Genomic DNA, 26,233 nt, shown 5'->3' on the forward strand with positions numbered 1-26,233 from the left:
GGGGCTGTGAGAGCGCTTTGCCTTGGCATTTCAGAAAGGGGGAGAGAAGAACATTTTATATTTAGCAGTGGTTATTTATGAATTAGGAAAATGAATGCTTTCGGTGCCGGCTCCGCCAGCTGCGTGGCGAGCAGGTGCGGTTGGTAACGCATTTGCAAGCTCCGGAGGAGGAAGAGGCAAAGCCAGGAGACACCGCTGATGTAGACAAAGGGCTGAGTACCGCTCAGAAATAACCGAGTGATGGTGGAGATGGGATTAATTGAATGGAGATGAAATTTAACTGTGTGGAACAAGGCCATGCTCTGCAGCCTAACAGAAGGATGCTTTTCTGTATGCCGGTATCTTGTCTGCTAGAAACATGTAATATAGTTGCAAAAAGAGGGGAAAGATTTCTGCAGGATGCCTAATGCAAAAGGTTTCACATCAGCGGAAGCATTGGAGCTATTGCAGAGGGCGGTGGCAGGACTTCACCTGGAAGGGCACCTGCAGTTTCATCATCCCAGGTAGCAGGGAGGATAACTCAGACCCCAGTGGGATCACAGAACGACTGCCGGGGTGGTGGGGGAGATCAACAGCCAACTCTAGGAGCAGCAACTTACTGTCCGGCCTGTTTTGCTGGCTATAAATACCACAGAGAGTGAACAGGAGGAGAAAACAGGGTGAATGGGGAAACCATAGTCCAGTTCAGCTAGACGACGATCTTGGAGCAAAAATGAATGAATGAGTTTAAATTGGTCACAAATTGATCTGAGCTAGAAATCAAAAAAAAAAAAAAAGTCTCAGCACCAAGGATGCAAGGTCTGGAACAGCTCCCTGGGGATGACGGGGGCAGAAACCCCAAGGGTTTCAGCCTGGGTAGGCTGGAGGCGGCAAGGACCTGGCCCAAGGCGGTGGACATGAGGCCACCAGGCTCCACCACAGTGACTGCATGGATGGTGAATACAGTATCCACGCTGGGATCCCATCCATGCTGGAGAAGGCAAAGGCTTCCCAGTGTGGCTGGACCTTGCCACGGCTGCCCTTGGAGCACAGTGCCCATCACAGTGGCTCTGGCTCCCTGGGCAGGGAGGAATAGGAATAAAGGGAGAGAGCTGCTCTGCAGGGAGATCTGGATAGGCTGGAGGAGTGGGCCAGCAAGAACCTTATGAAGTTCAACAAGGACAAGTGTGAGGTCATGCTCCTGGGAAAACATAATCTGGGATTGCAGCACAGACTGGGATCCACCTGGCTGGAGAGCAGCTCTGTGGGAAGGGACCTGGGGGTTCTGGTGGGCAGGAACCTCAACATGAGCGAACAGTGGCTGCTGCGGCCAAGAAGGCCAACAGGATGCTGGGTTGCATCAAACAGGGCATCACCAGCAGAGAGAAAGAAGTCATTATCCCGCTGTACTCAGCGCTTGTCAGGCCACCCCTGGAGCGCTGTGTCCAGTTCTGGTCCCCGCTGTACAAAAAGGATGTGGACAGGCTGGAAGGGGTCCAGAGAAGGGCCACCAGGATGATCCAAGGACTGGGAAGCTGCCATACGAGGATAGGCTGGGAGAGCTGGGTTTGTTCAGCCTTGAGAAAAGGAGTACTTAGAGGGGATCTCATCCCCATGTACCAGTACTTAAGGGGCAGCTACAAAGGAGATGGAGACTCCCTTTTTACACGGAGTCACATGGAGAGGGCAAGGGGGAATGGACACAGGTTGCTCTTGGGGAGATTCCGATTGGACACGAGAGGGAAATTTTTCACAGTGAGGACAGTCACCGTTGGAATAATCTCCCCAGGGAAGGGGTTGGCTCGGCCACGTTGGGCACCTTCAAGAGTCATCTGGACAGGGTGCTGGGCCGTCTTGTCTAGGCTGGGCTCTTCCTAGAAAGGTTGGACTAGATGATCCCTGAGCTCCCTTCCAACCTGGCATTCTGGGATTCTGTGATACCCCTTAAGTACTCCTTTTCTCAAGGCTGAGCAAACCCAGCTCTCCCAGCCTATCCTCGTATGGCAGCTTCCCAGTCCTTGGATCATCCTGGTGGCCCTTCTCTGGACCCCTTCCAGCCTGGCCACATCCTTTTTGTACAGCGGGGACCAGAACTGTACACAGCGCTCCAGGTGTGGCCTGGCCAGCGCTGAGTAGAGTAAACTCACTCACTCTGTTACAGTCAAGACAAACCCATAGACAGCATCAAGCAGGGCTCTTCCCTCCGAGGGAGAAAAATCAGGCATCCTTCCCAAAGGCACCCTGTAACGTCCATCTCCATTTCTTTCCCCAGACTTCTTAGCTTCTTCCCTGGAATTGTAGTGAGCAAATGTGAGTACAGCAGCTCTTGGAAAAGGGTATTTTGGGGCATCTACAGGAAAGGACAGGAACTTTGCTTGACAGCCCATGCAGAAATATTCCATCATTTTTTTCCTTACATTATGCTCATCAGAAGATGAGGCACATCACCCCGCTGCAGGAGAACCCTGCTCGCCTGCGGAGCGGGTGCTCTGGCCGGGCGCCTGCTGAGACGCCGCCTCACCGGACTCAGCCCCCCCTCGCCCAGCAGAGCTGCTCCACGCACCGTCCCCAAAGCAAGCTGTGCCCGGGGCTGAGCGATCCCTGCCTGTCCCGCTCAAAAGTCACCTCACGAGACTGCCGCGGGCGGCAGATGCTGGCCTGCCCCCCTCCGTGTGCCGTGAGGGTTAAGAACAGAAGGACCCGGAGAGTTTTGCGCAGCCACCATTGTGCTGAGCCTGGGGTTCACCTGCAAAAAAGGCAGCAAAAAAGGCAGCAAAAAGCTCTGGAAGCAGAGCTGTGGGTGCTGGGACCCCACGGGGAAGGTGCTGCTGCCTGTCTGAGACATCCTGGGCAACCCCACTGAGGAAGGGGAACATCTCACCGATGCTGAGACGCCCCAGCTTGTCCTGCCCGGCCATGCTGGGACGCCACGGCTCTCGTCCCCCGTCACACTGTGCCGGCTCCAGGCTGGGCCCCCTCCAGACCTCTGCAGTGGGGAGGAGGATGGGGGGACTCCAGGGTCCAGCACATCCTGCCATGCCAAGGGGTCTGGCACAACTCAACCGAGGATACGCTTCATCTCAGGGATTAGAACCAATGCAGACTCAAAACAAAAACGTATTTCAAAACATAGTGTGACATAAATATTGCAATATTTGCTAAGAAAGAAATTAGAAGAGAAGGTCAGAGCTGTAGCATCTTCTCAAGCTGCCCGGAAAGTGCTCGGAGGGGCTGTACTGGTGTCTCGGAGCAGACACAGACTGAGCTGTGCTGCAGGACAAGGGGAGCTTTTACAGGTATTAAAGCAAGACAGCATTCTTTTAGCAGCATAAACTGAGACCAAAAGAGGAAAAAAAGAAAATAATCATAAATCCCAAGAAACTATTATTATGAAGCCATCGCCATGGTGAAACAACTTACTACCCCTAAGGATCACGGACTATGACTGATGCGCTGCCAGCTAACAAATATAAACGTCACTCGGTAGCACTGGGATATTTATTGCTAGCAATAATAGTCGTAAAAGTTCACGTTAGCTCTCTATCCACCGAGCAGACTCTTACCCACATGCACTGTGATTATCCTGGCCAGGAGCAGGTCAGCTCTCAAAACCGCAGCCGCAGCCGTCCTGCCCACGCGGCCCCGAGCTGTGCCGCTACCTGCCACTGGAGCGAGTCGGAAACCGCCTGGAACTTGTGGAAAAGCCAAACTGGGGCCAGTAAATCTCCCACCAGCAGTAGTATGACAGGGCCCGCAGGCCCCACTGCGTCCCCAGTTTGCCTCTCCTGGTCTTGCTGCTTCAGGTGACAACTGGAGCCTGGAGATGACGCCATCTGCAATTTCCCATCTGCTGAGGTTGAGCAAGAGTTTCCTCCTGCTGCTGACAAAGAAGTGACTCTCAGAAAAACTCCCTGCCCAAACCCCAAGCCTTTCACAGCTCAACCCAAAAATATGTTGTCTGGCCCCCTCTCCCACCCCCCGGCCGGGAAAGGGACGCAGATGCTCCTCTTGGCCCCCAGAACCAGGCTGTGGGTAGGATGCTGGGGCCAATCCTGCACCTTCGGCTCTGCAGCACCCGAAGGTGGGTGACGGTGCCCTGCGAGGCACCCGGTGCCGGGCAGTGCTGATGTACTGCCTCGGTTACCTGCCCCATGGGGCGAGCCGCTCCCCAGCTGGGGCCCTTGGGGCAGGTTGCGTTTTCAGCAACTGCGTCTCAGGCATCCCATATCAGAGCATCATTTTCAGGGGAGACACCCAGGGCTTGCCCTTCTCCATCCTTGCAAATCACAAGCTCCCAGGCCATGGCAGAAGCTTTTATCCTTTGCCCTGACTGCAGTAATTTGCATTTTGTGCTATTGTACTTCATCCCGTTCCTGCCAGTTCAGTCCTCAAGGACGTCTGCTCCCATCCACAAGATAGTCCTGATCTCCTCAGAGTTTACGGTGCCTCCAAGCCTGTTTTGTTAGGAATTTTCCTCAGCAAGTTTCCACGTGTCATGGCCCTTAAGAAAGGCCCGTTCAGTCTCAGCCTGGTCCTGCCCATAGGGCACAGCTCTGCCCACACCTCCCCACCCCGCCGCTCCCAAGCATCGTCGCTCCTGGACGTGCCGATGCCGCCTGCTCGCGCCCCGCCGCCGCACAGGGAGCTGCGTGTGCCCCCGCCGCGGCACAGCTCCCCTTCCCGGGAGCGAAGCCCCCCTGCCGTTGGCAGCGCCAGTCGCAGCCCCGGTCGGGGCCAGGGCTCAGGGCTGGGGAGGGCAGGGCATGCCGAAGCCAAAGCAGAGCCGGGGTACAGCTCCAGGTCACCCCCAAGCAGAGCAAGGGATGTAGAGTGCAAGGAGCCACTGGCTGGGCAGGGGAGCCGGAGCTGCCCCTCGCCCTCTCCCCAGCCCCACCCCAGGGCTCTTTGCCGTGGGGAGCCACAGGGAGCTGCAGGGATCCCGGCTGCCTGCAAAGCCGAGCCGTTGGGCTGAAGCTCGGGGCCCAGCCCCACCCCAAAATACCCATTCACGGTGCTGGTCCTGGAGCAATGCCCTGCCTCACAGTGGGAGGTTTGCCAAAGCTAGCATCTCTCCCCATGTCAGTCCCAGAAAATTAGTATTTTCTCCTAGGAACTGTTTCTGAAAGCTTTTCAAGCAGCTTCATTCCCAGCTCACTGTGGGGAGCATTTCAGGGATTAATTAATTATCCTCACAGTTAGCACATGGATGCCTCATTCCCCAAACTGATTTGCCTGCCTCCAGCTGCTGACTGCTGGTCCCTAACCGCCGCTCCCCCCAGGGTACCGAAGCCCTCAGCACCGGCGCCCACTCCCCATGGAGGCATCGGCACCACCAGCAGCTCACCCTCGGCTCCTTCCCAGCAAGCTGGAGGGACAGAGCTCCTTCCCTGTGCTTGGAGGCACTTTCTCCACCTGCATCACCCCTGTGCCCAGCATGGCTCCGTGAAGACCCTCTACATGAAGCCCTGGCAGCAGCCTAGGAGCCCAAATCAAACCAGCTGCGACCCCAGCCCGGATGCCGCCCCCACCACGTGCCCAGCCTGCACTGGGGATGCCGCTTTCCACTGCGCGTCGTTAGAGGGGGCCCATCTTGCCAAGGGGTTGTGTGGCACCGGCGACGCTCCGTCTCCATCATCTTTTCCACTCTGCTTAGCTCGGCATCTCCCCACGGTTCCGCTGGCTGAGGCGTATGTTTATACCGCGATCGCGGGTGGAAGTGTCGATGGAGCCAGCTGGACTGCAGACCTCGCCAGGAGAGCCCCCCCCAGGAAGGCCCTCCTCCGTCGACGGACCACGGGCAGCCTGTCAGCCTCTGCCCGCTCTCTGTCCATGCAGGACGATGCACAGAGCATTCCTCACAGCCGAAAGCCACAAGGAACAGCCACGTGCCCCACCAAGGTGTGTTGCACCTACCACATTGCTGTGTGCCCAGTTCCACTGGGACCTGTTGCCTGCCAAAGCCCCCGACCCCAACCCCGACTGGGTAGGGGGTAGCCGAGATGGTGGGATGTTCTCCCCCGGGAGCATAGCATGGGGCTGGGGGACCCAGTCACCCACTGACCCCAGGGAGTCCTGACCACGAATGCTGGGCTCTGCTGGTTTGTTGACCCTGGGCTCTCCCTGGCAGGTCCCTCCCTTTCCCCAGACGCATAGAATCACAGAATCATTAAGGTTGGAAAAGACCTCTAAGATCATGAAGTCCAACCATCAACACAACAATATGTTTTCTCCTAAACCATGCCCTGAGCTGCCACGTCTACATGGTTTTGGAAACCCACCCCAGGGACGGTGACTCCCCCACCTCTCTGGGCAGCCTGTGCCAGGGCCTGACCCCTCTGGCAGGGAAGGCATTTTCCCTCACACCCAACCTAACCCTCCCCTGACGCAGCCTGAGGCCGTTCCCTCTCGCCCTGTCACTGGTGACGTGGGAGCAGAGACCGACCCCCCCCCTCACTCCAGCCCCTCTCAGGCAGCTGCAGAGAGCGAGAAGGGCTCCCCTCAGCCCCCTCTTCTCCAGGCTAAACCCCCCCAGCCCCCTCAGCCGCCCCCCAGCACACTTGTGCTCCAGACCCTGCCCCAGCCCCGCTGCCCTTCTCTGGACACACTCCAGCCCCTCCAGGCCCTTCTTGTCCCGAGGGGCCCAAACCTGAGCCCAGCACTCGAGGTGGGGCCTCCCCAGTGCCGAGCACAGGGGCCCCATCCCTGCCCGGCCCCTGCTGGCCACACCAGTGCTGACACAAGCCCGGGGGCTGGTGGCCTCCTTGGCCACCCGGGCACTGCTGGCTCATGCCCAGCCGGCTGTCAGCCAGCCCCCCCAGGGCCTTCTCCGCCGGGCACTTCCCAGCCCCTCTGCCCCGGGCCTGGAGCATTTTATAGAGTAAACTTTATCCTTTCTTTATACAAATCGTTTTGAATTTGAAGCAATTTGCATTTTAATCCTGGATGTGGAGCCCCCAGAGCTCACACCCACCCCAGGCTGGGGAGTGACAGCTGAGGCACCACACACAGGAGCCCCCACCCGCCTGCCACATCCCTGCGACCGGCCATGGTGGGCAGCTCCTGCTCAGGCTCTGTCCGCACCTGGTTGGGGTGATACATTCTGGAATATCCCTTGGGTCAGTTGGGGTCAGCTGTCCCAGCTGTGTCCCCTCCCAGCTCCTTGTGCCCCACCAGCTCCTTGCTGGTGGGGTGAGGTGCGGGGCAGAAAAGCCCTTGACTCAGTGTAAGCACTGCTCAGCAGGAACAAAACCACCCCAGAGTTATCAGCACTGTTTCTGGCACAAATCCAGAACATAGCCCCATACTAGGTACTACGGAGAAAGTTAACTCTATCCCAGCCAAAATCAGCACACCATCCCATCCCATCCCCATCCAATCCCATCACCTCCCACTCCCCCATTTCCCAGCCCTCACTGGAGTACTCCATGCGGAGCTGAGCCTCCAGGAGCCAGCACTTGTCACGGGGATGCTCCCAACCCAGACTGCACAAATCTGGGCACGGCAGCACAGGGGTGAGCGCAGGGCTGCTGCCCCCCCCGCACCCAAACCACCCCTGCCTCTGCAGGCCTGCTGCCGCACCTCTGTGGGGAGCCACAGGCAGCACGGTCCTGGGGGGCCCCAGGGGTGCTGGGGAGTCCCAGAGGTCCTGGGGGGTCCCAGGGGTCACAAGGTCACGGCTACCCTTGTGCCACCTCCCCCCTCCCCAGGCTCAGGACATGACTCACACCCGGCTGCCGTTCAGAAAGGAAAAGACAAAACAAAGCAGAGGAAACCTGCGGCGTGCTCGTGCTTGGGGTGCATGTCCTCTTCCCCTGTGGCCCCCAGCAGCCGCCAAAGGCGGGGTCCCTGGTGGCAGCCCCTTCCTGCTGGTGGGATGGGACAGCGCATCCCCCCAGCCCATGCCCCAGGTACGGCATGCCGGGGCAGGAGCAGTGCCCCCAGCGTGTCCCTCTCTAGGGCTCCCTGTGCCCTGCATTGCAGACAGCCCCGGGAGCGATGGCTGCCCGCCCTGCCCGCTGCCCTGCCTGCCGCCTGCCTGCCCGCCCTGCCCTGCCGCCTGCCTGCCTGCCCGCTGCCCTGCCCACTGCCCTGCCTGCCCTGCCTGCCGCCTGCCCGCCCTGCCCTGCCGCCTGCCTGCCTGCCCTGCCTGCCGCCTGCCTGCCCGCCCTGCCTGCCGCCTGCCTGCCCGCCCTGTCTGCCCTCTGCCCTGCCTGCCCTGCCTGCCCACTGCCTGCCCGCCCTGTCTGCCCTCTGCCCTGCCTGCCCTGCCTGCCCTCTGCCCTGCCCACTGCCCTGCCCACTGCCCTGCCTGCCGCCTGCCTGCCGCCTGCCTGCCCGCCCTGCCTGCCGCCTGCCTGCCTGCCCTGCCTGCCACCTGCCTGCCTGCCGCCTGCCTGCCTGCCCTGCCTGCCACCTGCCTGCCTGCCCTCTGCCCTGCCCACTGCCCTGCTCACTGCCTGCCTGCCCTGCCTGCCACCTGCCTGCCTGCCCACTGCCCTGCTCACTGCCCTGCCCACTGCCTGCCTGCCCTGCCTGCCCTCTGCCCTGCCTGCCGCCTGCCTGCCGCCTGCCTGCCCTCTGCCCAGCCCACTGCCCTGCCTGCCCACTGCCTGCCTGCCTGCCCTCTGCCCTGCCCACTGCCTGCTTGCCCTGCCTGACCGCTGCCCTGCCTGTTGCCCTGTCTGCCCTCTGCTCTGCCCTCTGCCCAGCCCACTGCCCTGCCTGCCCACCGCCTGCCTGCCTGCCCTCTGCACTGCCTGCTCACTGCCTACCTGCCCTCTGCCCTGCCCACTGCCCTGCCTTCCTGCCTGCTGCCTTGCCTGGCCCACTGCCCCCAGCACCAGGGGCTGCTCCTGCCCCCAGCAGTCACCCCGCTCCTCCAGCAATGCTTTCGCACGGTGCTTTTTGCAGCGTTTTGGAGCCGGGGGCTGGTCGCAGGGCAGAGGGCGAGGGGGCTGCGCTCGGGCACTGCCCGCGTCTCGGTGGACTCCGTGGGCAGCTCTCCCCCGGAGCCACCGCTGCTGCAGCAGGAGTTGTATGTTTGCAACACAAGCCATTTCCAGCCATTCCTCCTTCTTCGTTTCCCTCCCAGCGGTTCCCAATGCCCGTCTGTCTGCCCGTCTGTCTGCCTGTTTCTCTACTCGGTCCCTCATTAAAGGAGGCTGGGACAAGGAAGGAGGCAAACCATCCCCAGCCGATCCGGCAGTGCTCTTGACCCCAGGTAGAGCGATGGGCTGCCCACCCTCGGCCACAGTCCAGGCCCGGCACCCCTGTGCCCCTCCCTCAGCACCGTAGCCCCCAGCCATGGGCCAGGACCAGAGCAGGGACAGCAGCAAGCCCCGCGCCACCCCCACAGGGAGAGAGACCACCAAAAACATCGGTTTTCCTGTATCAGTAAAGACGCCGTGAGCTGGAGTGGGTGGGTGGGTGCCAGTGGCTGGAGCTGGGTCAGTGTCTGCCCACCCTTCACCGACACCCCCTGGCAAAGGCAAGCGCTTCCCTGCGCTGCCCACCCCGGCTGCCCACCTGGCTCTGAGCTCAACCTGGTCTCACAGGCTTCGCACAGACAGAGCATGAGCCACTCGCACGGGTGCACACACATGCACATGCATGCACACACATGCACATGCATGCACACGCGCATGTACACATACACGCAGACACCCCCCAACCCGCTGCCCCCCCGCCCGCCCCGCTCCCGAGCCCGGCTCCCTGCCTGCAGAGGGAGGCAGGAGGGTGTTCACAGCCCCAGGGCTCAAGGACAGACCCCCCGGGACCCCACAGCCCCGTCACAGCCCCCAGCCCAGCTCAGCCGCGATCGAGCCGCCCAGCCCCCTGAGCCGGCCCTGGGTGCAAGGAGCGGTGCGAAGCCTTTGCCCGTTGCTGCCAAAACGTCGCCCGTATTGCGACCGCTGGCACGACGAGCCTGTGCATCTCCCGCGTCACCTGGCCGGGGGTCAAACCCCGCGTTGGCCCCGCGTGGCTTTCAGGGGGGCACTTGGTTCTGCGCAGCATTGTCGCTGCGCTGCTGGCGATGGCCTGCAATACGCCGAGACGCGCTCTCAGGAGCCAACACCCGCGTCGTGTTTGTCACCGCCTCGGCCAAACCAGGACGCGTTTACCCGTCCGTCACGTGCGCCTAGTGCCGTGCGTGGGGCTGGGGGCCGGTCATATGCCCCCCGCGTGCAAAGCAGCCCTGACATGCTGCACCCACGGAGCAGCAGCCAGCAAAGGCAAAGCAGGAGGTGGGCATGGAGGCGCGAAGGTGCCACCAGCCACTGACATCTCCTTGCACCCAGGGCCCCCCGATCAGCGGGCTCATCCCAGCCCTGCTGCCTGTGAGCCTGGCTCTGGCACACGAGGCAGTGATGCTGAGGAAGCCCCTTCCCCACACATGCCGATTAGCACAGAGGGGACTGAGGGACTGCTGTGTGCACCAGGAACGCAGCCAGGCCGTCCTGCTGCCTGCCAGCAATGCGTCCGGCATGGCACCCATCCCCTCTGTGGGACCCTCGGGGACCCCTCTGGCAGTGCTGCTTGCTAGGGAGGATGGAGCCTGATGAAATGCACCCTGAAAAGCTGTTTCCCTCAGGCTTCGTCTTCCACATTACCCTGGCACAAAGGCCCAGCCAGCATGTGGGCCGGTGACTGCCACAGCATGTGCCCCCCTCCCTCGTCATCCCTGTCCCACCACGGTCCCACCATGGTCCTTCACACCGCAGAGGCCACCGCTGACCACCTCCTCCACCTCCTGAACCCACCCAGCTCACAGCATCTTTCCTGACACAGGAAAACCGATGTTTTTGGTGGTCTCTCCCTGCGGCGGTGGCACCGGGCTTGCCGCTGTCCCTGCTCTGGGGGCTTCCCCGGGCAGGCTCTGCAGTGGGACATGTGCTGGAGGCTTGCTGTGGTGCACGAGCATCCTTATTTTGGGTTCTAACTCCAGGTCATCTCACTCCTGCAGGAGGGAGCCTCATCTGCTCTGTGCCCACCCGATGCCAGGCATCTTTCCCCGGTAGCTGACCCGCCGCTCAGAGTCACCTGCTCTAACGCCCCACGGACAGACAGACAGGTCTGCCCGGCCATCCCCAGCCTCCAGAGTGGATGCTTTCCCAACCCAGTGTCCAGCGTCGGCCCCCAGCTGCGGCAGGCACAGAGCTAGAGATACCGACCATGTTGCCTCCCTGGTCCCCTGCACAGCAGTTTCTGGGGGTGCTGGTGCTGCACCCCGTATTCCCCAGGGCAGTGAGAAACACCTCCCCGGTTCACACTGAAGCCGTTGTGTCTGTGGCGTCCAATGGCTGCAGAGCCGCCTGCCCACCTGGACAGCCACGTGTGCCAGAGCCAGAGGGCTGTTTGGGGCAGGAAAGGTGATTTGGAGATCAGTGGTGGATGCCTACCCCAAAACCCTGGAGAGGGTGGCTCTGTGCCAGGCTGGGATGAGCTACGGGCACCAGGGACACCATCCGCCTGCAAGCTGATTAACGCCTATGGACACCGCTCTGCTGAGAGCGGCTCTGATGAAGGTAAGGTTTGATAGATGCAATGTGGAGGTCACCCGTGCTGTGGGGGGTGGCGAGGCCCCGCACAGTGTCCACTGGGCTGTTAATGTTAGGCACCCCTGATAAAACATATTTCCATGTAAAGACCTGGAGAAGTGATGGATCCCGTGGGAAGAACCCCCCCAGAACCAACTTTCCTGTCCTGGAGTTGCAGCCAGTCAGGGTCATCTGCGGCATTTTGTCACCTGGATGGGAATTTAACGTCACTCTTGGTACAAGTGTACAGCCGGTGCCTGGGCTGGGGGTATGGTGGCAGGCGGGAGGGACGGGGGATGCCGAGGCACCCCAGGCAGGGTGTCTGCCATGCAGGACCTCGGGCAGGTGCCCTCCTGCGTGGCCCAGGGAGCAACTGGCAATTCAGCCCCAGATCGGCAGCAGTGGGCAGCATGGGGTGGGTGCAGGATCCAGCCCGACGCTGCTGCCTAGGGTCTTTGCTGACCCCTACCAGCCTCCCGCTGAGGACACCCTGGTTATCTGGGAGTGAGCCTGCACCTCCCCTGCCCCACAGACACACGTGGAGACTGCACCCCACCTCCCCTACATGGAGCCTGTGCACACACACACCCCCCCACCCCGCCTCACAGACATGTGTGGGGCTGGTGGCCAAGGCACAGCTGGGGATGGGGGGGGGTGCAGTGGGGGGTGGGTGCGGGTGGGGGTTTAGCTCACCCCAGACCCCAGCACCCTGGACCATGGAGGCCAGGGGACCACAGGGACACAGCCACCCACATCCACACTCCCTCTGCCAGCCCTCTCCACCCATCCCCCCAAGCTGCCCAGCTCCTGCTCAGCCTCCCCACTGCCCCCCAACCCTCTCCCCTGCCCCAAGGACACCTGAGCCCAGCCCCATCCTTCTCCCTGCAGCCCCCACTCTCCTGCTACCCTCTCCCCACCCAGGAGCCCCCTTACGGAACCTGCTCCCAGGGTGGGCAGAGGCAGGAGGGCAGATGCTGCCCACTGCCTGGCTGAGACCAGACACCGCTCATGACACCCCCCGAGGCCCCACGCCCTGTCCCACATCTGGCCTGAGATGAGGGTGCCTCATCCCAGACATGGGAGGGATCTGTATAGCCTAGGAGAAGCGGGAGGCAGGAGGAGAGATCCAGCCCCACAAGGACCGAACCCACCTGGAGCCCTGGCAGTCGCAGGGTCCCAGCCATTCCCAGCCCAGCATGTGGGGGGCGCCTGGGCAGGGGGCGACAGGCCATCAGCAGGACCCCGCATCCTGGATCCTGCACCATGGCTGCCCTCAGGGTCCTGGCCTGCCTGGACCCCGTCCTTCCTCTGGCACCCCAGGCCCAGGGTTACCACTCCAGCGTGCCCCTTGGTTCAGGGGGTGCCCTGGGCTCCAGAAGTGTCCTGAGTCCCCTTCCCCACCGCCCCCTGCACCATGCATGCAGGATGAGGAGTGGGGGTGTGAGCGCAGCCCCTCTCCCCACCCTGACCCCACTCTCCTCCCCCCCCAGCTGCCTCCCCAGCCATGCTGACCACCCGCTGCCCCAGGAGCCCTCAGCAGCACTGTCAGCGGGGTGTGGAGATGGGGGGTAGCTGGAGGAGCCCCCCGCCCAGCCAGCCATGGGGTTCCCACAGCACAGCTTGCCCCCCCGGCCCAGTGCCACATGAGGATGCATCCCCAAAAGTGCAAGTGGGACCCTGTGAGGCCTTCAAGAGGTGAGGGGTGGCCGGACCCCCGTGCTGGGCAGGGGGGTTCCTGCATATGCGTGACACATCACGGCACTCAGAGCATGGGGCCAGGGTGCCGGGCATGGCCTCACGGCCCCTGCACCCTGCCAGGGACACGCTGCTGCCGGACGCGGGGGGGCCCAGCGGCCGAGGGTCAGAGGAAGCCATCGGGGTGCAGCAGCACCGTCACGGAGCTGCCGGCCCGGCACCAAGCCCTGCTGCCCTCGGGTCCGCTGCTGGTCTGCTCGGCCTGTGGCACAGCGCAGTGCTGGCCGGGACGTGCCCCGGTGCGCTGGGCCTGCAAGTTGGGGGGCTGTTGGGTGGGCAGGTGGGGGGGCTGCAGGTCTTGGAGGTGGGGGGCTGGCAGGTGGGTTGGGGCCTGCGGGGCGGGTGGGCAGTGTGGCTGGGGCACAGTGGGGTGGGGGGGTCTCATCCTGCATCCCCCCAGGCTTCCGCCTCCTGTGCCTGGACAACCTGTGGAAGGCAGCCGCGGTGAAGGACATGCAGCAGTACATCCCGCTCCAGCTGGACCGCGAGCCTGCCCTGTCCCCAGTGCCCGAGACGGCCGAGATGCTGAGCCAGCTGCACGTCGAGAGCAATGGCCCCTTCCTCTGCCTGCAGCAGCTGCCAGCAGCCAGCACCAAACAGCAGGATGCCGGCAGGCAGACGCTGCTGCCACATGGCGCAGAGCAGCCACCACGACGAGCCAGGCTGCTGCTGGCACCGGGTGCAGGGGTGGAGGCGGCTGATGCTCCCGATGCTGGCGCCCAGCAGGGCCACGCCAAGGTGTTGCAAGGCCTGCTGGCCCACGGCGCCGGCACCAACCAGCCCAACCGGGAGGGCTGGACGGCCCCGCGCTCGGCCGCCTGGGGCGGGCACACTGCTGCGGGCGGGCGTGGAGGTGGACGGGGCGAGGGCCGAGGGCCGGACGCTGCTGCGGGCAGATGCCTGGGGTGGCCACGGGGACATTGCCCGGATGCTGCTGCTGGGGCAGCGAGACTGCGACAGCCGCAACCCGCTGCTGGCAGCGCCTACGAGGGCCACGCCGAGCTGGTGGAGCTGGCGCTGGAGGGCGGCGCTGACGGGGATGAGGCAGCCAGGGCTGGGCACACGGCACTGCTGGCAACGCCGCCATGCGCCACGGCGCGGTGGTCCGTACCCTGTTCTTCTGGGGGGCTGCCATGGACTGGGTGGACGCTGAGGGCTGGACAGTGCTGGGGGCGGCGGCAATGCGGGAGCAGCTGCTGCCCCCCAGCCCCTCCCGGGGCTGCCCCGCTCCCAAGCTGCTGCTGCTGGGTGTCCAACACCAATGCCTCCCAGCACCGGGTGCCCCAACACAGCCCAACAAGGCACTGCAGCTGGGCGCCACTGTCTGCACATCGGGGACCCGGCCCACACCCCCACGCTGCCGGGGGACCCCAGTGCGCAGTCCAGCCCCCTCCCACCGGGCAGCGGTGCAGGCAGAGGCAGGCGATGCCCTCGACCAGACCTTTTATTACAGAAGGGCTTTTACACACAGCACAGACACACGCAGCCCTCCTCATGCACTGCCCAGCCCCCCCAGCCCCACACCCCTGGGGGTCCCAAGGTGCAGGCAGGCAGTGGGTGTTGCATAGAGAGGGGCCGGGTGGGCGACACACGACAGCAGGGCCAGGACGCCCCGCAGCACCGGGGACACCCCGCGCACCCCAGAGCAGGGCCCCACAGCCCCTGGGGAGCAGCGGGAGGCAAAGGGGGGCAGAGCCAGCCCGCCCCACGCCCCCACCGAGCCCCCACCGCCGTGCCCGGGGCCACCCAGGGTCCTGCCCTGCCGCCCCCCGAGCCGCGGGGGCAGTGGGCCGGCGGCCACTCCTGTACATATTGCAGCAAGGTCTCAGCCAAACATTCGTCCCCAATAAATTAAAAAGGTCCGTGTCCTGGGGGTGGTTAAAAAGGCGCCGGCCGGGGCAGGGGTCACTCCTCGGGGGGCTCGGTCAGGAAGGGAGAGGTGACGGCGTGGGCCTGGGCGATGGCCGCCAGCTCCTTCAGGAACTCGCTGAAGATGACGGCGCAGTAGACGGCGTTCTTGACGCGCAGCGCCTCGCTCTGCCGCTCGGCCGAGCCGCGGAAGAGGGAGGCCCCGGCCAGCGCCTGCAGCACCTGCCCGTCCCGCACGTGCTGGAAGGCGAGCTGTGCCGCCTGGCGCGCCCGCGTCGGGCTGTTGGCGTGCCGCAGGATCAGCTCCCCGATGGACGGCTTGCGGCTCTTCGCTGCGGGCACCGGGTCAGTCCTGTGCGCAGCCCCCGCCCCAGCATCCACGGGGAGGCAGCCCCCCGTACAGACGTACGTACGGACCCCAGCCCTCCCTGCAGTGCCGTGTGCCACCCCCGGCCCTCCACACAGCCCACAGCCCCCCGTACCCCTCCCGGCCCTCTATGCAATGCAACATGCAGCCCCCAGCCCCTGTGCAATGCAGGGTGCAGCCCCCAGCCCTCCACCCAGCCCCCAGCCCTCAGCCCCCGTGCAGTGCAACATGCAGCCCCCAGCCCTACACAGCCCGCAGCCCCCCCATACCACTCTTGGCCCTCTGTGCAATGCAACATGCAGCCCCCAGCCCCTGTGCAATGTGGGGGGCAGCCCCCAGCCCTCTGTATAATGCAAGGGGCAGCGCCCAGCATCTCTGAACAGCCCCCAGCCCTCCCTGCCACCCCTAGCCCTCTGTCCAATGCAATGTGCAGCCCCCAGGCCTCCATGCAATGCAACATGCGGCCCCCAGGCCCTATTGCAGCCCACCATGCAACACAACATGCCACCCCAGCCCTCTGCATAGCCCCCCCCATCCTCCCTGCCACTGCCACATGAACCCTCTGTGCAACACCACGTGCAGCCCCCAGCCCTCTGTTCAATGCCCTGCCTCCACGGAGCGCAGCCCCCAGCCCCCCGCGTGACGCTGCGACGCCCCCCGGCCCCTGTGCCGTGCATCGCTGCCGGCCGCCCTGCCAGCCCTCACCCAGCGTCTCGGCGCGGCGCAGGGAGGGCACCGCGCTGGGTGCCTCCGACCAGTCCGGCTTCCCCCGGGCGATCAGGTACTTCTTGGCTTTGAAGAGCAGAGCTGGGAAGTCCTCCTGGCTGGCAGCGAAGCTTTCAATCTTGTTCTTCACCGAGCCGAGGACCTGCGGTGCGAGGGAACGTCATGATGGCTGGCCCCAGGCAGGGCTGGGCGCTGGCGCAGGGGGTCCCAGGGGACCCCTGTCCCCCTGGGATGTACCTGCAGCAGGGACTTGACGCTGGGCTGGAAGACCATGTTGGTGTTGAGGAGGAAGGAGCGCAGCAGGGGCTGGGGGTAGCAGGCCAGCTGGGCCACCAGCCCCGTCAGCAGAAAGTTGACGTAGAGCGAGTTGTGCAGCATGTTCTCCAGCTTCCCGAACAGCACCGAGACGAAGGGGCCTGGGGGCAGGGGGGGACACCATCAGGCAGGGCGACGGGCAGCGGGATACCCCCAGCACCGGCACCGGCCCCACGGCCCCACCTGTGAAGGGCTGGCTGGGGGGCGGCCCCACCGCCCGCGGCGGGCTGGCCACCAGCTGGGCCAGGGGGTCCGGCGGCCGCAGCGGCCGTCCCGTGGCATCCCCCTCGGGCAGGGCAGCGAAGCTGGCGAAGGCCTCCTCCTCCTCGCGGGACAGGGGTGCCTCAGGGGGCTCCTGAGTGGGGGGCAGAGCCCCCCCACTGCCGTTCTTCATCTCAGCCTCGATCTCCCGCAGCTCCTCGGTGAAAGCCTCGATGGTGACGCCGGCCCCATTGGGCTCGGCTGGCACCCGGGCCAGCAGCTCCTCAATCAGCGAGTCCACCGAGGGCAGCGGCTCCCAGCCCAGGGGCTGCGGCCGAGGGGCCGGGGGGGCCGCAGCCCCATTCTGTGCCAGGACCGGCCGGTGCTCCCGCTCAGGGGGGGACCCCGCGCCATCGCCCTCGCCCTGGGCGCTCCGGCGCACCTTCTTCACCACCACGTCCCCCTCTGGCCGGCCCGGCTCCACCGGCCCGTGCGCCCCATTCACCAGGGTCCCCGAGTCCCGGCTCTCAGGGCCAGGCCCCCCACCGTGGGGCTCACCGCCGCCGCTGCCGGGGGGGACACCCTGCCCCTCTCTCGCCCCCTCCTCCGGCAGGCCCCGCTTTTTAGTCCGCGGGGTGGGGGGCCCCGGGGGACGCAGGGTGCCGAGGCAGTCAGGGCCGAGTGGGGGGCCGCCGTCGGGCGGGGGGGCGGCGCTGGGCTCCTCGCCGTCGTAGGGTGCCGACCAGACGCGGCAGGCCCATGTGCAGCGGTCGATGCTGCGCCGTGCATCCCGCAGGTACTCCAGGTAGTTCCTGTCCAGCTCCGACACCTCCTCCCACCTGCCGGCCCGGTGGCAGGGGCTGCCGGACGGCGTGCCGGGGGAGCGCGGCGCTGGGCCGGACGCCTCGGGGGCCGCGCTCTGCTGCCGCATGAAGAAGGAGAGGCGGGAGGGCGTGGAGGGCTTCGGCACTGTCACCACCGAGGAGGTGTCCACGTTGGGGCTGCCGTGGCCTGCGGGCGACAGCACGGAGCGCGCTCAGCGTGGAGCTGGGAGGGGGGCGGCAGCCGCGCGGCACAGGCCCAAGGGGCTGCGGGGACCCCGGTACCGTACCCTTGGACCAGGCGGCGTGCTCCTCCTCCCGTTCGGGTGGCGGCAGGCTCTCAGGACGGCAGCACCGTGGGATGAGGGAGAGGAACTTGGCGGCCGTCTTCCCATAGATGTCCAGGTCCCTGACGGCCCGCTTCTGGCTCAGCATGACGTGGCTGCAGGGCAGCAGGTACCTGGGGGAGCATGACGTGGCTGCACAGGGGGCTGCAGGCGGAGGAACCACGCGCAAGGGAGCAGTACGTGGCCGGGGAGCCCCACCAATGTCTTTGGCAGCAGGGCAGACGATGCGGGCGCCCCCCATGCACGGCTGGGGGTGACACCGCGGCCCACGCCCCAGAGGAGCCTCCCTGGGCACAGTGCAGCGGCAGGTCGGCCCCCGGCACCGGCAGCACAGCACACGTTACCTGAGCACCAGCTGGAGCATGACGTCCTCGCAGTTGAGGCTGAGCAGCGTCCGGAAGAGGCTCAGGGACACCATGCAGAGCTGGGGACAGGTCGGAGGTGAGGGAGCCGCAGCAGGGCAGGAGGGCAGTGCCACAGTCAGGAGTCCCATGGGGCAGCCCCACAGTGGGCAGGAGGGCAGTGCCATGGCCAGGCAGCCCCATGGGGCAGCCCCACAGCAGGGCAGGAGGGCAGTGCCATGGCCAGGCAGCCCCATGGGGCAGCCCCACAGCAGGGCAGGAGGGCAGTGCCATGGCCAGGCAGCCCCATGGGACAGTCCCACAGAGGGCAGGAGAGCAGTGCCATGGCTGGGCAGTCGCATGGGGCAGCCCTACAGCAGGGCAGGAGGGCAGTGCCACAATCAGGAGTCCCATGGGGCAGCCCCACAGTGGGCAGGAGGGCAGTGCCATGGCCAGGCAGCCCCATGGGACAGTCCCACAGTGGGCAGGAGGGCAGTGCCATGGCCAGGCAGCCCCATGGGACAGTCCCACAGTGGGCAGGAGGGCAGTGCCATGGCCGGGCAGTCCCATGGGGCAGCCCCACAGCAGGGCAGGAGGGCAGGAGCTCAGGGGACCGCAGGGGCAGCCCAGCGCCTCTCACCCGGGAGTTGCTGTTGATGCGGCCCACGAGGGTGTCGAGGATGGTGCTGTTGTCGTGGCGGTGCAGCAGGACGAAGCGCAGGAAGGTTTTCAGCAGGGCCGTCTCGCTGACGCTGCGCAGGAACAGGTCCAGGTAGGCCGTGCTGGCAATCATCTCCTCGATGGAGGTCTGCGGGCAGCGGCAGCTCAGCACGGGGCTGGGCCACATGGGCGCCCACAGGGGCTCCCACCCGCCTGCACCGGCAGGGGTACAAGCAGACCTCCTGCCCCGGCTGGCAGGCAGCCCCGCGCCTGGTGCGGGGAGGTCCCTCACCTTGTGCAGCGCCGGCCCCATAACGGGCACAAGGAACCCATTATGGACGTAGTCCACCAGCTGCTTCTGCACGAGGGGGTGGGCAACCTGCAGAACAGGGGGTCAGGGTCAGGTCCACAGCCAGCCCCTCACAGGGCCAGCAGCCCTCCAGCCCTACCTGGATGACAGCGTTGCAGAACTCCAGCGAGTTCATGAAGAGGACGAGGGAGGAGACGCCGATCCAGTCCTCGCGGCGCAGGAAGTGCCAGTCGTCCCCCTGCACCTCGATCTTGCGGGGCAGGGAGGAGTACAGGGCGCTCAGGCCCGTGGCCAGGACCTGGGGGGACAGGCACTCAGCTCCCCCGGAGCCCCCGGCCCCCCAGCACTGCCTCTCTGCCAGGAAGCTGCAGCACGGGCAGCCTGCGCAGGGAGGGCCGCCGCCGGGCCGCCTCAGCCAAGCCCACCCAGTGCAATGGACCCACCCCGAGCCCCCAGCCCTGCCGGCATGCGGACGGGAAAGGAACTGCGATCGCCGGAGCCGGCACATGAGGGAGAGCAGCAGGGCAGGCAGCAGGAGCAAAGCCGGTGCCGATGCCTGCAGCAGTGCCTCAGCATGCACCATGGAGCACCAGCACCAGCCCTGCCTGCCCCGCTCCTGCCTGCCCCCCTCCTGCCTACCCGCAGCCCCTCGCACCTGCTGTCCCCAGGGCACCGGTCCCCTTGCCCCCAGCCCATCACCACCAAGCCCTCCCTCTTGAAGCCCTGCCTGCTCCGCTGCCCAGGCTCCCCAGCCAGGGCAGGACCTTCCCCCAGGGACAGCTGGGGCTCCTGCCCCAACAGCCATGCCCTGCCTCGGCAGCTGAGCTCCAGGGAGTGGCTGGGTCCCGGCACTGCACCGGGGAGCGGGGCACCGCTCCAGGTCAGCCCAGCCACCCCAAGCCGTACCGGGCAGAAGTAGGAGTTGTCGGTGATGGACTTGGCCACAGCATGGTTGCTGGCAGACATTGCCATGATGAGCAGCAGCGCGTCCCTGGCCTGCTGTCCCAGGACGCCCTCGTGGTGGATGAAGGGGATGAGGAGGGAGAAGATGATGAGGTTGGCGGGGCCCTGGTCCGTGGGGCTGTGGAAGAAGAGCTCCAGGATGGAGGGCTCCTTGGCCACGGAGACACAGAGCTGGTTGAGCAGCAGGACGAGGCTGTTCTCCAGCGGGGCAGAGGTGGGCTCGGCACACAGGCTGAGCAGCCGCAGCAGCGGCGTCAGCACCGGCTTGTGCCGCAGCAGGGGCTGCCGGGCCTGGCTGATGAGCATCTCGTAGAGCTTCAGCTGCTCCACCTTGCGCTCCTCGGTGAAGTCGCCCTGCAGGTGCCAACACAGCAGCCGCTCCAGCAGGTTCTCCGAGGCCACGAACTCCAGGATGGGCCCCCGGGCCGCCTCCCCCCGCGGCCGGTCCTCTGCCAGCAGGTTCAGCATCTGGTAGGTGTTGTTGCGCACGGCGCTGAGGTCGTCCGGGGCCGGCTTGCACCCACGCCGCTCCAGGATGCGCAGGACCTGGGCGAGGGGGGGCACAGCGGGGCTGAGTGCCGGGTGGCGGGACCCCACTGCCAGCGCCACGCCCCGGCCCCCTCCCTGGCTCACCTGGGACCAGTGGTTCTTAAAGACCATGAGGCAGGTCTCGGGGTCAGCCGTGACAGGGCTCTGCAGGCTGGCGCTGCGGGGGGCACGCTGCCCGGCCGCCCGCGGGTTCAGCTTGCTCAGCCAGCTCATCCTCTCCATCGGCAGGGCGAGGGACGCTCACAGGCAGCGGTGGGGCGCCCCGCGGGCCGGGACGGATCCGACTGCTGCCTGGCGGCGCCGCGGGGGCACAGGGGACCGGGCGGCCCGCGGGACTCCTCTCTCCATGCTGCTGCCACCCCAGGCTGGGCTGTGGGGAGAGCGGTGGCTCAGAGCCCGCATGGTCCCAGGGGTACCCGGTGCTGCCGGGGCGCTCAACCCTGTGTCCATGCGAGAGGCAGGGCAGGCAACCAGCAGCCTGGGCCCAGCAGCGCATCCCGCCACGTGGTTGGGATGCACAGGGTCATTTTGGATCCCCCTCGACACCCCTGTCCCAGCCCAGGGCACCACCACACTGATCCTGCCCCACGGCGATAGGGCTGGCAAACGCAGCTGCCTGTTTGCCTGCATCGCCCTCCACCACCCTCGCAAGGGGGACCCGGCCCCCAGCCAGGGAAGCTGCTCCGGCCCCGGGACGGCGCCGCGGCAGGCGACGATGCTGCCCGGGCCCCTGTGTTTGTCTTGGCCGGGCCGGTGCGGCCACAGTCCTGCCAGCGTGGCAGTGGGGGACGGATGCAGGCCGAGGGCAGCCAGAGCCCTGGAGAAGCGTTGGGAGGGCAGCGCCACGGGGCTGCCGCACCGTCCCAGAGCCAGAGCTGCCACGCTGGCCACGAGACGGGCAGGCGGAGAGCGCGGGAGGGGAGCAGTGCAGGGGCAACCCCTCGCAGGGACAGCAGCGACCACCCTGTCACACCACCAGCTCGGCCACGGCCACTGGCGCGGCAGGGAGGTCACCGCAGGAGGAGCAAGCTTGGCAGGGAGGCACCGGGGAAGCCCTTGAGGACCAAGCGTAGGGACAGCACACAGCCAGCGCAGTGCCAGCACCAGAGCCGAGGCTGGCGCAGCCACGTGGCTGTGGCCTGGCACCAGCAGCCAGACCAGAGGAGGTGTGGAGCACGTGGGAGCCGAGTCGGTGCCAACACCGTCCCACAGCCCCGTGCCGGGCACAGCTCCCCGGGCAGGGGCCAGGGCAGGCGGCAGGACAGGTCGGGGCAGAACAGCCACATCATCTACCTCGGTGAGCAGGAGCTGGCGGCAGCACTGCGCCCAGCAGCTTTGCCCCTCAAGGCACCGCCAGCCCCACAGCTGGGCCTGGGCCCGGCAGGAGGAGGGTGTGCCGGAGCGCCAGGAGCCTCGCCGGGGAAGAGGAAAGGTGAGTGTGTCAGGGCGGCGCAGGCCGGGAGGGCTCTGGCTGCTGGCCCTGCCTCCACACCCAGCTCTGCACTTTGAACCCGGGACTGCGGCGCCCAGCCTGGGTGTGTGGAAAGCACCCGGTTGGGACAGCCGGGACAGCCACCCGCACCCACACCCCACACCCAGCGGGACCGACGGCCCAGCAGCAGCCAGCTTCGGGGTCACGGGCCCCCCAGCAACTGTATGATAGCAGACCCCAGCACCGGGCTGCACCCCGGGTGCTTCACACAGGCAGGGAGGGGAAGGAGGTGCCCCGGGGCCGCTGCCTGGGGAGGGGGGATGCCCACAGACTCCTCACACCGAGCAGAGGTCCCTGCTCAGCACCCTCCCCCCGACCGCAGCATCACCGGCCCTTCCACCACCGTGATGGCGACAGGGAGCAGCAGATAGCCCTGCCGCTCGCCATGGGGCTGTCCCCATCCCTTGGCTGTGGGATCCCCCGTCCTCACTCGGAGCTGCCAGCAGTCCTGCGGTGGGGACAGGACTTCGTGCACCAGCACCAAGACTGGCACCTCTCCTGGTCCACCCAGCCCAGCCCGGGGCCTGCTCTCCCAGCCCCACCAGTGCCCCAGCTCCATCGCACCCACCTCCACCCCACGGAGCCCATGCCAGTCCTGTCACACACTCCCACCCAGCAGCAAGGAACCTGGGGACAGCGAGGCTGCGACAGCGGGCTGCCACCAAAGCCAGAGCCTGTGGTGGGACGTGCAAGGAGGCTGGGGCTGACCCCTCCCCAGCCCCACACAGAAGGCCAAGCAGGGAGAGGGTCCCGGCAGCCGGAGCGCAGGGGAGGGCCGAGGCACCAGCACACGGTGCCAGAGCCCTTCGGGGAGGCACGACCCACCTCCACAGCAGAGCCCCGGGGCCGGGGGGTGGGCACAGGCAGGACCCCCGGGCAGGAGCATCGTGGGAGGGGGCTGTGGGTCATCGAAACAAAATCCTTGGCGACGCAAACGTGAGCTCGCCCAGCACAAAGGCCAATGGGCAGCATGGCACGAGGCCCTGGAGAGCGCAGGATGGGGCTCCCACTGGCCCCAACGCTGCCGTCACCCCAGGGTCAGGGGCTCTGGCAGCATCGGCCTTTAAAAAGGTGGGGAAAGCCCAGCCAGGCAGCTGCGGCAGCACCAACGGTGCACCCACAGACAGTGCGGCACGACGCTGCTGCCAGGGAGCCAGCGGGGATATTTATAGGGCCCCAGCACCACTCGGGCCCACTGCAGCGTGGGGACGGGCACAGAGCGCCCTGGGAGCTGGCTGCCTGCACCCGCTGCCACTGCTGGGGTCCCCGGGGAGCCTGGGGCAGGGGCTGGCCCCAGAGAAGCCACTGAAGCCCCACAGCACCCGTCCTGGAGCCCCTGCACTCGTGCGGCCCCCGCCAACCCCTCAGCAGTGTGTGGAAAGAGTGACAGCATGGAGAGCTGGTGCCGGCAGCCCCCACGCTGGCAGCCCCCCCGTGCCGGCAGCCCCAGCTGCCCGGCCCTGCCAGAAATAACCTCCCCAGGCAGCCGGGCAGCACGCACCGCAGGGACAGCCGGAGCAGGGCCGGGTGCCATGCGTGCCAAGCACAGCGGGCATGCCGGAGGGTGCCGGGGCAGGGGGGCAGGCACAGAGCCCTCCCCGGGGGATGGCAGCCCAGCACAGGGGACGTGGCTGGGAGCAGCCAGTACCGGTGGCCCCTGTGCTGGGACAGGGCACGGCTCTGGCCTCCATCCTGCGCCGCTGGGCTGGGAGCAGCCCTGCACTGCGCTGACCCACAGCACGGAGAGTCGCTGTGGCCCTGCCGGCGGCACACATGCACCAGGACTCGTCCAGGACCAGCAAGGAGCCAGCTCGAGGTGCACCCAAAGGAGAAGGTGGGCTGCGCCCAGGACATGACCCCAGGTCGGGAGGGAAACAAAAGCGGCCATTGAAGAAAACCCAAACCGCAAGAGGCAGAAAGAAGGAAGTCGAGGGTGGCAGGGCGGGAGCGGGGACAGCCAAAGGCCAACACAGACAGGGCAGGGCACTGGTGCCGGTGCCATCCCGGAGCACATTAAGGAGGGGGACGAAGCCCCCGGGCAGCCAAGCACAGCAATGCCAGCAGCAGGAGCGGGCACAGACCCCACCTGCGGTTCAGGCACTGGCCAGATGTATTTATACCATGGCACAGTCGGCGTCCTGTTCCAGCACGGGTGAGGTCTGACTGCAGTTGCTAAAGTTAGACCTCGCTGAAGGCCAGCACGCCGGGGCTAGCCCCCATGCAGACCAGCCATGGGCAGGGGCAGCACCCAGCACAGCAGCACCGCGGTCGTGCCCCATGCCACTCTGTGGGCAGGCTCCCTGGCACGCTGTCACCGTACAAGCCCCTCGCAGGGGCTGGCAATGTGGGGTGGGGGACGAGCTGGAGCAGACCAAAGCCATGCTGAGTGGGGACAGGGAGGCAAGGCCCAGTGGCACCCACAGGATGTCACTCACCAGGGACAGCCACAGCCCTGCAGCAGGTGCAAGGACGGGCAGCCCCACGGCCAGGCTGGCAAGGGACCCCTCCACCGCACAGCAGCCCTGAGAGCCAGGACTTGCCACCTCCGTCCCGGCACCGCTCCCTGCTCACCCCGGCCTCAGGTGGAGTGGACCCAGCCACCAGCCAAGACTTGCCGCAGCACAGCACGGTGCCGCTGAGCCCACCTGCGCACCAGGAGCTCATCCTTCACCCACCAGCCCCAGGCTGCGTCGAGGTGTCCCGGCTGAGAGGAGGCAGGTCCTGCCCACAGGCAGCTCTTCTGACGGGCAGCTGATGTCCAGGGACACCAGGAGGCAGCAGGGTGCTGCCATGGCGAGGGCAGGGATGCCGTGGGTACAGCCGCCCACCCCGGCCTGCAAGCAGAGCCCTTGCCAGGGCCCGGGGATGGGGACAAAGTCCAGTGCAGGCAGAGAGGGACGAGGCTCCCAGAGGCTGCCAGCAGCAGCGGGCAGAGAGCGGGCAGCCCCGGGCAGAGGGGTGGCACCCACTCCTGGGGGAGGCATTTCGGTCCCCCCGCACCCAGTGGGCACCAGCCCCCTCCTCTGCACCCCAGGAGGAAGGGGCATGGCAGGAGGCTTGCCCTGCTCACCACAGGGCAACCACAGCGCACGGCGAGGCCGAAGGCCACCCCGCAGCCAGCTGCCCTCTCCGCTGCCCGGCCGGGGGCATCCCACCCAAAACCACCCACCGCGGTCAGGGCCGGGGGCCCGAGAGCCGGGCGCTGCCGCAGGGCCGGTAGCAAAGGCAGGACGGGGACCCCCGTTCGGGGACACCAGGGTCCCGCAGCCCCCTCCCTGCCCCGCACGCCCCCGGCGCGGCCAACACCCACGGCACCCCCAGCACCCGCGGGAGGTGCTGCCTACCCCGGACATCCCCCCCACCCCCGGCCCGGGGCACCGGGACCCCGGTGCGTCCCCCCGGGCAGAGCCCCCTACCTGGGCTCAGGGTGACGGTGGCGGCGGGTCCCGTCCCGTCAGCGCCGCACCTGGGGAAGCAGAGGAGGTGTGGGACGCGGGCCCGGCCCCGGGCAGGCCCCACCGTGCCCCCCCGTGCCCCCCGCCCCGGCCCGCCGCCCCCTGCCAGCGGGGCGCCCCCAGAGACACCGCCCAGCCCGATCCCCCCGCACGGGGACCAGTAGGGACCGGCGGCCCCGCACGACCAAGGGCAGGCGGCGGGCCCGGGCGCCCCGTTACAGCCGGTGGAAGGGCGCCGCCGAGCCCAGACCGACACGCGGCGCGGCGGGGCCCCGCTCCCGGCGCCCCCGGCCCCCTGCTCTTGGCCCCCCCGGCCCCGCTCCGGCCCCGCTCCCGCCGCGCTCCCGCCGCTCACCGGCCGCCCCCGCTGCGGGCCCCCCGCGCCCGCCGCCATCTTCCCGCCGCCGCCCGACGCACCGGCCGCGCAGGCCCCGCCCACCGCCCCGCCCGCCCCGCCCCGGTAGGCGGGGCCCCGCCGACACTGAGAGATCATTGGCTGCTCCGTGACTGGGGCGCGGAGGGGGGGCGGGGCTTGGGCGACGGCGG

General features: G+C 66.5%; 1 protein-coding gene across 2 annotated transcripts; it reads right to left on the reverse strand.

Annotated features, from left to right (window-relative positions):
- Positions 1 to 14,697: 14,697 nt before the first annotated feature.
- On the reverse strand, positions 14,698 to 26,144 carry FHIP1B (FHF complex subunit HOOK interacting protein 1B). Of its 2 annotated transcripts, none has more exons than XM_064441661.1 (13): positions 26,043 to 26,144; positions 25,649 to 25,698; positions 20,825 to 21,110; positions 20,135 to 20,737; positions 19,368 to 19,478; positions 19,211 to 19,297; positions 18,899 to 19,066; positions 18,262 to 18,341; positions 17,861 to 18,030; positions 16,732 to 17,760; positions 16,471 to 16,649; positions 16,213 to 16,375; positions 14,698 to 15,472 (listed from the first exon to the last, which is right to left on the reverse strand). In XM_064441661.1, exons 3-13 carry the CDS (start codon positions 20,960 to 20,962, stop codon positions 15,177 to 15,179), a joined length of 3,024 nt encoding a protein of 1,007 aa, XP_064297731.1. In that variant the 5' UTR covers positions 20,963 to 21,110; positions 25,649 to 25,698; positions 26,043 to 26,144; the 3' UTR covers positions 14,698 to 15,176. The 2 variants fall into 2 exon arrangements, with proteins under 2 accessions (XP_064297731.1, XP_064297730.1); XM_064441660.1 differs by having other exon boundaries at positions 19,368 to 19,526.
- Between the last annotated feature and the right edge of the window lie 89 nt (positions 26,145 to 26,233).

The sequence above is a fragment of the Phalacrocorax carbo genome, chromosome 1 (genome assembly GCF_963921805.1).
Source record: "Phalacrocorax carbo chromosome 1, bPhaCar2.1, whole genome shotgun sequence".
NCBI lineage: Eukaryota > Metazoa > Chordata > Aves > Suliformes > Phalacrocoracidae > Phalacrocorax > Phalacrocorax carbo.

Excerpts from the sequence above, each read along its gene's own strand:
- FHIP1B (XM_064441660.1), bottom strand. The coding sequence starts at position 20,962 with ATGGAGAGGATGAGCTGGCTGAGCAAGCTGAACCCGCGGGCGGCCGGG. Across the intron at positions 19,527-20,134 it reads ACAACTCCTACTTCTGCCCG|GTCCTGGCCACGGGCCTGAG; the intron begins GTACGGCTTGGG and ends CTGTCCCCCCAG. Across the intron at positions 19,298-19,367 it reads TCTGCAACGCTGTCATCCAG|GTTGCCCACCCCCTCGTGCA; the intron begins GTAGGGCTGGAG and ends CCTGTTCTGCAG.